Source organism: Oncorhynchus mykiss, chromosome 8 (assembly GCF_013265735.2).
Source record: "Oncorhynchus mykiss isolate Arlee chromosome 8, USDA_OmykA_1.1, whole genome shotgun sequence".
Taxonomy (NCBI): domain Eukaryota; kingdom Metazoa; phylum Chordata; class Actinopteri; order Salmoniformes; family Salmonidae; genus Oncorhynchus; species Oncorhynchus mykiss.
This window is the reverse complement of record NC_048572.1, coordinates 28,815,791-28,828,018: the sequence shown is the minus strand read 5'-3', so window position 1 is coordinate 28,828,018 and position 12,228 is coordinate 28,815,791. Positions and strand designations below refer to the sequence as shown.

General features: G+C 43.0%; 1 protein-coding gene and 1 long non-coding RNA gene across 3 annotated transcripts in view; one reads left to right on the top strand and one right to left on the bottom strand.

The window, feature by feature from the left end:
- The window catches only part of LOC110529750 (protein sel-1 homolog 1), a 22,125-nt gene extending 16,809 nt beyond the window's left edge, over positions 1-5,316 (top strand). The window contains exons 17-21 of one of the 2 annotated variants that reach the window (XM_021612230.2): positions 137-302; positions 897-971; positions 1,982-2,154; positions 2,238-2,366; positions 2,621-5,316. In XM_021612230.2, coding sequence (XP_021467905.2) covers positions 137-302; positions 897-971; positions 1,982-2,154; positions 2,238-2,366; positions 2,621-2,851 — 774 coding nt within the window. In that variant the 3' untranslated portion in view covers positions 2,852-5,316. Of the gene's footprint in view, positions 1-136; positions 303-893; positions 972-1,981; positions 2,155-2,237; positions 2,367-2,620 lie in introns of both variants that reach the window. The other variant, XM_021612229.2, reaches the window with a different exon arrangement.
- On the bottom strand, positions 5,042-12,228 carry LOC110529751. Its single transcript, XR_002474437.2, has 4 exons — positions 11,017-12,228; positions 10,161-10,274; positions 9,573-9,694; positions 5,042-7,932 (listed from the first exon to the last, which is right to left on the bottom strand). It is a non-coding gene; the product is annotated as an uncharacterized LOC110529751 (long non-coding RNA).

Sequence of the window (12,228 nt, the reverse complement as noted above, 5' to 3'; positions counted from 1 at the left end):
GTTCAAATCAAGCGTTGTGTAATCAGATCCTAGATCTGTGATTATGGGCAATTTCCACCTCAAATTGCCTGTTCTTGTCTCTCTGTGTTTCTAACTGCATCTGTCTTTGTGTCTTCATATGTATGTCTGCGGGCAGCTCTTCAAGAATGTGTGTGAGCGTGGGCGCTGGTCGGACAGGCTGATGGCAGCCTACGGCAACTTCAAGGACGGCGACATGGACGGGGCGCTGGTGCAGTACCTGCTGCTGGCCGAGCAGGGCTACGAAGTGGCGCAGAGCAACGTGGCCTTCATCCTGGACCAGAGTAAGAACAAATACACAATATTTGTCATAAGAATCCCCTAGATAGCTGACAGGGGAACAGTTTGAGTTCCGTTCTGTTTAGCAGCAACCATCTTAGAACCTCAGCCCAGTTCTGTTTCTCTCCCTGAACTGTGCACTTGTTCACTCCCCCGCAAGGCTTCAAAAGCATTTGGATTGCGGTAAGCATGGGTATAAGGGAGCCATGATCCTTCCTTTTTAAATGAATGAGGAGAGGGGAACAACTACACGCTCCGGGAGGAAATTTGTTTCTATGTACATTGGTCACCAGAGAGCACTGTGACCCTGTAACATGTGAACCAAGCATATGGCCTAGGGACTGTCTGTGGCCCGCCATCTGTTGTAATGTGTTCAGAACTCTAATCACTGGAAGGCAATGAATCCCCTGTGGTTGTTTAGATATGAAGAAATTGCGACACCAGGCCAAACAATCCATTTCTTTGTGCAGCCCTTCTGATATCTATTTACAGACATGACCTTTGTGAATGTGTTTTAATAAGCACTTACCATGATGTTAAACCAGTTGGTGCCATTTTGTATTTGAACCGTGTGTGTGTGCGTGTTTCGTTTTAAGTAGAGGAGGCGCAGATCTTCAATGAGAACGAGACATACCCTCGAGCCCTCCTCCATTGGACCAGAGCAGCAGCACAGGGTTGGTTGAGCCTCCTTCATTAATCACCCTTCCATATTTTTGCTGTACTGAGCTGGTCTTTGTGCCCTTCAGTAATTGTAGGGGAGGACAGTTGGATGAAGCTGGGGGAGACTGTATCTTCAACTGTGTTGCCCAGGGCCAAGCTTTTCAAAACATTTCATCCAAATCAAAATTATCCTGAGTTGTGTTAAATTCTGATTCCTCTTCAGATGTGGTCCCTCATTTTTAGATGCAGTTTTAAGACCAAATGGAAGGATCCCATTATATGCTAAAACAAAGAGCATGGTATCTGAGCCCATGATATTTGGTTTGAAAAACTGGGCCCGGCTTATATCGTGGCTAGGATAAAGCTTGGGGACTACCACTTCTACGGTTATGGTGCTAACCAGTGGTGGGAAAAGTACCCAATTGTCTTACTTGAGTAAAAGTATTGATACCTTTTTTTAATAGAAAGTTACTCAAGTGACAGTCACCCAGTAAAATACTACTTGATAAGTCTAAGTATTTGGTTCTAAATATACTTAAGTATCAAAAGTAAATGTAATTGCTAAATATACTTCAGTATCAAAAGTAAAATTTATAAATAATTTCAAATTCCTTATATTAAGTAAAGGGTTTAACATAGACAGTGCCCTTCTTTTCAAAAAATGTAAGGATAGCCATGTGCACTCTCAGACATGATTCACAAAATATCAATTTGTGTTTAGTGAGTCTGCCAGAACATAAGCAGTAGGGATGACCAAGTGTTCTCTTGATAAGTGTGTGAATTTCAGTTTTCCTGTTCTGCTAAGCATTCAAAATGGAACGAGTACTTTGGGTTGTCAGGGGAAATTTATGGAGTACAAAGTACAGTATTTTCTTTAGGAATGTAGTAAAGTAAAAGTTGTCAAAATATAAATAGTACAGATACCCCAAAAAACGACTTAAGTAAAACTACTTTAAAGTACTACTTAAGTACTTTACACCACTGGTACTAACGTGTGTACTGTATGTTCAACATTGTTACCCAGGTTATACAGTGGCTAGGATAAAGCTGGGGGACTACCACTTCTATGGTTATGGTACTGACGTGGACTACGAGACCGCTGTCATCCACTATAGGCTGGCCTCGGAGCAGCAGCACAGCGCTCAGGCCATGTTCAACTTGGGCTACATGCACGAGAAAGGCCTGGGCATCAAACAGGTGGGCACTCGCACATAAACAAACTCATTCATACACACATGCAACCCTATAAGTCTAACCCCTTACTTTGCCCCCTCCTGTAGGATATCCACCTGGCCAAGCGTTTCTACGACATGGCTGCTGAGGCTAGTCCTGAAGCTCAGGTGCCCGTCTTCCTGGCTCTGTGTAAACTGGGCCTGGTCTACACCCTGCAATACCTGCACGACCTCAACGTGAGTGTACAGTACAGAGCACTTCCTGGACCCGGTGCCTCTGGGAGTTTCATTTCCCTGGTCGTTTCCATTTCAACTCATGGGGGCCAAGCTCAATGTTTGAGGCTAACTTAATTTATTACATTTGTACAGGATTCATGGGATTGTACTATGTTTGTTCAATGTAGTCAATGCTCTCTCTTTCTGCTCCCTCCGACTGACCTTATCTCTTTCTCCCCTCCCACCCTGTATCATCTCTCTCTCCCCTCCACCAGATGAGTGAGGTGGTCAGTCAGGTGGACCTGGACCAGCTCCTGGGCCCTGAGTGGGACCTCTACCTAATGACGGTAATCGCCCTGCTGCTAGGCACCGTCATCGCCTACCGCCAGAGACAACACCAGGCAATGCCCCCTCCTCCCCCAGCCAGGCCTGCTCAGGAGCAGGCCCAGCCGGAGGCCCAACCTGAGGCCCAGGCCCAGCCTGAGGCCGAAGAGGCGCAGCAGTGAGCGATAGAGATGGAGTGGGAAGAGGGAAAGGGAAGGTGATATCCTGACCCATACCCTCTTCTCTGGTGGGGTGGGTAAAGGCAGACTAACATGCTCCCATCTTGGGCACCACCTTTTCCCTCCTGACTCCGGCATGTTGACCACAGACTGTAGGCTACTGAACAGGCCAGACTCGCCCTACTTAACTCTCTGTCTCTGTCAATGCTCTCAGACCTTCCAAGTTGAAGAATGAAGAAAGGAATCGGTGAGAGGGAGAGTGGAGTAGGTTGATGGACAAGGCCATGGAACAGAGGCTGTAGAAAAGACAATATAGACTCAACCTCTTAGAGTGTGACTCAGGGTACCGGCAGCAGAATCACTTCTCAGAACTAGCCACGTGGGGCGATCGAGGCATCATCTTAATTATCGTCCGATCTGGGAATGAAACTGTCTTGTTTTGTGCGCTCTAGTAGCGATTGGGCTTCGGAAACAAAGACCAGATTTTTTTTCCTGCTTTTCCTTTTCAGATTTGATGTACGAGTTTAAGGTTACAACTCTACTTATCGGAAAATAAGATTCCAGATGTCTACATAAACCTTGCAATACCAACATATTCGTCAGGTGGCAGCAATCAGAACTGGGCATGTGAAGTCATCTTCATCCCCTTGTCTTTAGCGAAATATTTTTCACAAATAAGTTTTGTTAAGAACACATTTTGTAAGCATGTTCTGTTCATAAACAATGATTCTTTATCAAGCTAGTTTTTTCCAGCATGGATTTGTCAGCACATTTGCTTGATTAGCAAGCGTTAAAGGTTTTTGTGTGCAAATATTTCCTTAGCGAACATGAGTTGTTTCAATGCAGACGTTTTCTTCAGCAACTTATTTTGTTAGCGAATATCCTTAGTTAGCACAAATGTTGAACTAATGAAGTAAACATAAACGTGCTCATTTATTTGACATCCAGTTCAAAATCTTTCAGTACGTAGCTGAACTTTGGTCAACTTACTTGTTTGAGTGGACCAAGTAATGAAAGATATTGTTGTCAGTCATTTCAGCTCTGCTTTGGTATGGTCAAGGATCAGAATGAAGGATAGAGAATCCTTTGCTACCCCTTCACTAGCAACCCCATTTCCTTCCTCATTGCAGCGCATGATTCTGTGTCTCAGATAAAGTTTGATTCTTGAGATATTATCCATATAGCCTAATACAGATAATGTCCTTGAGATAATATTATAGAATGCTGATCCCCACCATAGATGCTCCCTTACACAAAAAACCTGAGTGAATGCATTGACGTTTGTTCCATCTACTAGTAATTGATAGTTTGTGGAACCATGTTTCATTTTTAATCCTTTTTAAACTGTTTGGTAAGTTGAACTGCAACAGGAAGAGATTTCATGCACAGCCTTTTTGTCAAGACTCATTAGGAGAAAGCACTGACTATTTGACTTTGTTATACATGGTTCCACTCAGGGTCATAATCGGGGTGGGACTATTGGCCCGACCCCCTCCCCTATGGAGCAGGTCTTTGCTTCTCCAGCTTCTGGTTCCCTCAGCTCAGGCTTTAATTTGTCAAGATCACAGCAATCGCCTCCCTTATGTAGTGGCGTCACATAAGCTGATTTCCACACTTTAGGAAGATTTCCTGATAAGTGTTACATTTAAAGATGTGGGTTATTGAGCCCACAATGAGGGACGCTGTACACTTGAGCAGACCTGGATCCAAATGGTCGGCCCCTGTATGTTTCTTCATGTATTATGTCAACAGCACATCAAGGACTTCATTGTCTGTCAGTTGCCGAAAGGAAAAACTCCGATTGGCATTTTTCAAAATGATTCTGTAAAATTCCCCCATTTAACATCTAGTACATTGTCACAGTGAGGGAGTATCCCTGTGGCATGCTTTCAACACCTTTTTAGAGGCCAAGCGAATTGAGGCTGTTCTGAGTGCAAAAGGGAGAGTGCAACTCAATATTAAGGTGTTCTTAATGTTTTGTACACTCAGTGTATGTTATGGTTATAGTGACTTGACTTTTCTGTCATAATAATGACAACAGGTTATAAACACATTGGGCAATTGATAACTGACTATACAGCTGTTACAGAAACCAATTTAGGAAAATGTGTTTGCTTTTGGTATTCCTTCACCATCTACTTAAGTGTAATGACCATGACCAGATTTGGTGGGATACTTTTTTTTTCTTCCCCCCCCCCCCAACAAGGATTTTTAGATTCCTGATTGATTTCCAATCCACCCAACCCTATTAAGGACAATGGTAAAGTCAGCTGTTGGACATGAGAATTATTTTATGTCATGCTATGGGGGCCCCGACCGTTAAGTTAGAATGGTACACGAGGTGCAAGTTCAAAATGTGGTTGTGCATCAGCAGTTTATTGTGTCAGTCACTCAATTACCCATGTCAGCTAACAATTTTTAGTTTGGTAAATTATTCTAGCCAGTTATTAAAACTTGTACTAATCATAGCACGTGTTCGGTTGATATTTGGCCATCACAACAACTCCTCCACCACTATCTCTCCCAAGCAAGGCTCCTATTAAAATAATGATGCTCTATGAGATGAGGAATCAGTATCCTTGTTTGGAAAACAATTCAATGAGGCACTTATTTCTGCTGTGAAGGGAGTAAATCCATTTGTATTGGATCTTTTTTTTTATGTATTTTTTTACATCCGAGCATTGCTCGGTTGCGTGAAAGAGGGCAAAGAATGGGCCTCGGAGTGTTTTGCGGCCTCCAAACAAATAAATAAATAATAAACTAAATCAGATCTACCATAAATCCCACCCATACTCAACTGGCCGCCCGTGTGGACCCAGAACGGGGTCAATACGGAGCGCGGACCCAGAACGGGGTCAATATTGAACTCGGTAGAGCTTCGACCCCTGGTATCAAATCAACACAGATGTGTCGATTACCGGAAATTAGCTTTACAACTGCAAAATGTTTTATTCGCCAACGAGGGGTGTGAAGTTTCGGGTCGCATGAATTGTGAGGTGGGGGGGGTTGTTACTATGCCGATAATTGACACCTTTTTGCAACCTAGGAAATTTGTGTGACCGGACCTTCTTAAATAGTACTTGAGTACCCCTGCCATAAATAATCTGACAGTCACACACAGGCCTTTATCAACAATTTTGAAATTCTCTCACCAGTAAAAGGTTTAGCCAGTGTTTCCTTTCAGAAGCAATTTTCTGTAAAAAAAAGAAAAAGAAATTCAAGAAGCATGGTCTAATAATAGCCACTAAACAAAACTGAATTATTCAAATAAATGCTTTTCTGTAATTTAGCTCAATATACCGGTAGGCCAAGTGGTGGTGTTTTAGTGCATCTTGGAGTTACACTTCCTAAAAATTCAGTCAATAATGGACTGGATTTACATACGGGTCTTTCACCAGGTGCTCAAAGGGCTTTTACGTCGCATGCAGCATAAACTCTCCGTTTTCACCACCAATGCGTAGCGCCCACCTGGGTAATATGTAATACCATTTAGAGCCAGAGAACTCAGCAGACATCAGTTGGAGAGAAAGAGATCAAATAGATTGTCAAAGTGTAAAAGGTAAAGTGGCAAAACATAATACAGTGGATAATGTAGCGGTGACCTGGGTGGAGGATGATGCATTCAGTAGAACACGTAGCTACCCTCAGTGCAGCGATGACCCTAACATGGGAATGGATTACATTTGCCAGCTGCTGCCTCTCTCCCTCCCTCCCCTCCTCTCTACAGGGAATCCGAGGGAAGAGAAAGACAACTAGAGGTGGGGGGGCAGAAACAGTGGTAAGATAACAGTACAGCATCCTTGTTCAGTACTCTGACAATTCAGGAGGGTTGGTGTGTTTTCTAGTGCTCTGTCAAGGGCGTGAACTCATTCTCTGGGATTAGATTGATCCTGCTCGGGATTAGTGGACATGTCAGCTCTGGCACCAATCTGACAAAGAATTGGCTTCCCTCAGCTATGTCCTAGAAATGTAGCTCTCTTCACATTTGTGCATTGAATATCATTCCTCACTGTTGTAACATCCCTCTTTACGTTAGATTACTTATGCTTATAAGAACTGAGGTCTGACATACTTTAGTTGAAATACTCTGGGTATGCTGGCATTACAATGGTTGTTCACAGGGCTTCCAAGCACAATTATATGTCCCTAGTGAAACATGCAATTTGAGTATTTCTGTACAAATACAAGGACTGGATTACAGTAGGTTTACAACATTACAACTGTAATAGTGACCTTTTTGTGGTATGAACAAAAACCAAAGGAAACATCTTACTGCATACATGTTACCTTTTTGTAATAGTACTTCAATGTTTGTTCCAACTTTTTTTACTTTTGCAAACTTTAACTCCTCAAAAAGATACAACAACAGAGCTAAAAATTGTCCTGCTTAACAACAAAAGCCAAGGCAAAGAGCTACGGCAAAAGGAAATATCACTTCTGTGGAGATGCATAAATTCCATAGTGGTTTACATTCATTATAAACGTTGTACCATTTGATCTAACTCAGTAAACTTCAAATGTATCCCTTCTAGCAATAACAAGGACTAAATGCAACAATTTACGACCGTTACATAACAGTTCTGTAAAGGGTGTAGGGACAGGAGGCTGGTGATAAACTGATCGACTCCCTTCCTTAAAGATAAACGGCATCAATATTTCTTACTTTAGCAACATTCACTTGGCAGACATATTCCCCTCCAAGCAGACAAATGACCTAGCAAAAACATTATTGTCTGCAGTGTGGGTATATGGGTCAACATAACCACACTGACATAATCAGTGCTGAACTCCTTCATTATTGTAAAATGATGGGTTGAACATACCCCATATTTCTTTGTGGAATAACAAATTCATTTTTTTATATCCTGTTTCTAAGATTTCAAAGATCACGCACTACAGGTTGGAAATGCCAGGATATCTTAGTGACACAACAATGACATTGAGAGTGGCACATCTCTTAGTGTAATCACATGATACAACATATCTTCAAGACATAAGGAAAAACAAGTGTCTTCTCGGGGCGTGATTCCAGAATGGTCGATGCGAAGACTTCTGCTGTCCGTGATGATGCTGTTTTGGCTGTTCTGAGGGCAAAGGGGTGTGCAACTCAATATTAGGAAGGTGTCCTTGTTTTGTACACAGTGTATATTATGTTCCTTAGTGCATTTCTCTTCACGTTTCTATTCGACCAAGCATTCACATATTATTCACTCTGCTATTTTTCCCCATCAACAAAACAACAGATGTAGATACAAGCAAATAACTCCCTCTGCTGTCTGTTTTTGGAACAACATTTCCAGATATTGAAAGACACAGCAACTCCTGCCCAGATTGTCTGTGCCTCTTTCAGGCCTTTCCAAAGGTTGGTGACTGTTGGATACTGAAGGTCATCCACTTCATAAAGTACTCAAAAGTGGCATGCACAGGGAGCCACAACTTTAACGCACATGTGTTGGCCTCTGGGAAGATCCTTTTTTGTTCCTGCAGCACTTTAGTGTAGGAACTCAATGGTTGGCTTGTCATCAAAACCAAATGGTGGGATCTTTGATGCCCCAGTGGCAAAAACCAGTACATCTTCAAGAGTTAGAGGGATAGTTTCTCTCCAGATTTGTGTTTTAATTAAATATACATAATCCCTACCTGGTACTCTGGCCTCACTCAAACCTTGACTGCTCAATGGGACCAGAATAATAATCATAGGCGTGTCATACACCAGCTATCGTGAAGCCCTCGAAACCCAATCATGTCCCTTGTGAGCGAAGTTCCTGCGTAGCTCCCAGTTTGTAGACTGGCTTCTTCCAACCAGCCAAGGTATCTGGACAGGCTGCTATCACTAAACAAATCAATGCACACACCATTTACCACAGGGGCTTAAGCCTTACAGGTGGCTGAGCGTTGGGCCAGTAACAGAAAGGTTGTCGGTTCAATTCCCTGAGCCGACAAGGTGGAAAATCAAATTGGTGCCCTTGAGCAAAGCAGTTAAACCTAATTGCTCCTGTAAATCGCTCTGGATAAGAGCGTCTGCTAAATGACAAGAATGTAAGGTTAATGTCTACCCAAGTACTATTGCATTTTCCAAACTTTGTTGTTTTGTATATATTACTTATTTTAAACTACATTATATTAAGAGATTCTCTGTCAGATTTGCATACTTCTTTTGCCTGTAGTTCTGAAAGTAGCGCCCAAGAGCCTAAATGAGTCCCCGAAAATGGCGTATTACGCCATATCTGTGCAGATATGTGCAGGACGTCATTGCTCTGGTGTGTGTGCATCTTGCTAACTGTCACTCAAATGGCGTGGGGCTGAAGCCCATTGGAAGGAACTTGAATTGCTAGGGGCCTGGCCCACGATGGGAAAATGTACTGAAAATTGCGCTGCACATCTTTCAGAAAGTAGTTCCTTTAAAACTTGGGATTTTTTGGCAAACTGAGGTAAAACAGTCATTATGCGCATAGATTATGCATGTATGAACTACACATTTGCACATCCAACCCAAAGCGGGAGTTTAAAAAAAATACTTACGTAGTTGCCAAACTCCCATAGAATCTCTTTACAAGATTTGTGCTAGTGTAGAATTTTACTATTTCGCTATTATCTATGATTGTAAATTGGCGTAGAATTATGTCTGACAGCGAACTTGCCAATTAAACCTACTACTACTACTACTACTACTACTACTACTACTACTACTACTTCTACTTCTACTACTTCTAGGTAAACTCACCTTCGACATCGATCAGCCAGTCCTTCCAGAAGCCCACCACTAACTCCTCTTCGTTCCTCATTGCGGCGGTGCTGGACTGTAACGTATCGAGGACACCAAGGGTCATTAGACCCTCTTTAAACCTTTTTTAAAAGAGCAAATGTGATCATTAGCATAGATGACAAACAAATTACAGAATGCAATTCTCCACAAATACCTGAGACTACACTATGATCCACCACTGAGCCATTTAGTCCGTTTGAACTGTGATTGAGAAGTACAATTAGGAATTTGATATTCAAAATGTGATTCTAAATGGAACTTAGTCACCTCAACCATATTGCATTGTTAACAAAGCAGAATCACTGTTAAGTGTGACATTTTACAATACAAGGACAGCCACTTGCTATCCAAAATCAACAGAATACAAACATTGCTGCCTCGTCACTGCTTGGGCTATGTTGATATGAAACTGACGCTAAGCTTGAAGGTGCCGCTTCTGGGCTTGGTATCTGTCACACAATGCATCACCAATAGAGTTAGAGGCTGCCAATGAAGAGCATGTTTTAGTACAACACTTCAAACAGCAGTGTGCACCGTCATACATACCCATATAGATTGCACGCAACTCCTCATCATCCACCTCTGCCAGTGTGCACGGTGGGGTCAGTTCTTCTGATAACTGGCAGAAGAGTTGATCGGAGAAGGCGCATGGCCCCACCCCTAAAAAAATAAAGGAGAGATGCACACGCTAGGAGCTCAGATGCAAAAATATTTATGTTCAACATTTTGACAGACAAGCTGTCTTCATCAGGGTATAAATGAACATAAATGATGACCATACCTATGGAGTCAAGTGCCAGGCTTTTCTGGTCCTCTGGTCCAACATAAAAAATGGATTCAGAATGGCTTTAATAAGAAGCCTGACAAATTTACGGGACGGCCCACCAGCCTCCATTGCTCCTTCACCCTTTCCACACGTGTCTACAAGAATAACATTTAGCTTCCTGCAGGGGTCGAATGTGCGCCAGTTGAAAGTCCGTTTAGCACTTTCCAGCACCATTGCCCTGACCACATTGACAACATTGCCGACAGGTGCCTCTTTGTTGAAATCTACTTTTTACCTCAGGGCCATCAGCAAATCCTTCAGGTCTGGTCTGAAACAAAAGCATCACTGTTCTGTCAACAAGATGACTCGTTTTGTATATTGATAAAGTTACAATCCTTAATCGTAACGTTAAATAACTCCAATCCCATCATACTAAATTTCTCAAAACCCAAGTTTTGGTACTATCACTCAAATCCATTTACGTAGCTCTGGATGCAAGGACTAACTGACTGCTGAATGCTATTTCTCAACTTGCGAAATAGGGCACAAAAATACATGCAACACCATAAGTGTGATTTATCATCTGACTAACCTAGTATTGTATTTAAATGTAACAAAAATTCCCCCAAAACATACTCTTCCTCAGGGGGAGAGGGCCTGCGTGCTGGAGAGGGCCTGCTGGCAGGGGGAGAGGGCCTGCGTGCTGGAGAGGGCCTGCTGGCAGGTGGATGGCGACTGGGTGCTGGAGGAGAGGGCCTACAGGCAGGGGGAGAGTGACTGCACGTTGCGTGAGATATGCTGCGGGCTGTAGAGTGTCTGTGGGATGGAGCTGACATAGTAGATGCACTAATTTCATGAAACACATAAGACAACAGTACAGGTTTGTGTTAATAACATGACTGTTTATGACCTCTGGATGGAAAACACATGATGGAAAGTGTCATTCACTCACCTCTACTTCCCCCCCTGACCACAACACATATATAGTGCAGGCTTGGGTCAGTCCATTTCAAGCTATGCTCCCCTCCTTCGTGCTCCTCAAGGTTGCTTAAAAATTGGCACTGGAGGGAGAACATCTTGCTGGCCATTTCCTTAGTCCCGGCAAAAGCACTCAAAATGAGTGGGACACTAATCCCGACGCTTATAAGAAATCACGCTAAGCCCTCCGACAAAACATCAGACAGGCATAGTGTCAATACAGGACTAAAATCAAATCCTACTACACCAGCTCTGATGCTCATCGGATGTGGCAGGGTTTGCAAACTACCACAGATTACAAATGGAAACCCATCCGCAAGCTGCCCTGTGATCAGAGCCTACCAGACAAGCTATGCTTAATTTGAGGCAAGCAACACTGTGTGATCACTCACTTCGTAGCCGATGTGAGTAAGACCTTTAAACAGGTTAACCTTCACAAGGCCGAATGCCAGCCAGATTACCAGGATGTGTACTCAGAGCATGTGCTGACCAGCTGGCAAGTGTTTTCATTTTCAACCTCTCCCAGTCTGTAATACCTACATGTTTCAAGCAGACCACCATAGAACACCAAGGTTACCTGTCAAAATGACTATCACCCTGTAGCACTCACATCTCTAGCCATGAAATGCTTGAAAGGCTGGTCATGGCTTACATCAACACCATCATCCCAGACACCCTGGACCCACTCCAATTCGCATACTGACCCAACAGATCCACAGATGACACAATCTCTATTGCACTCCACACTGCTCTCCCACATGGACAAGAGGAAAACTTATGTGGAAATGCTGTTCATTGACTACAGCTCAGCATTCAACACCATAGTGCCCTCCAAGCTCATCACTAAGCTAAGGATCCTGGGACTGAAAA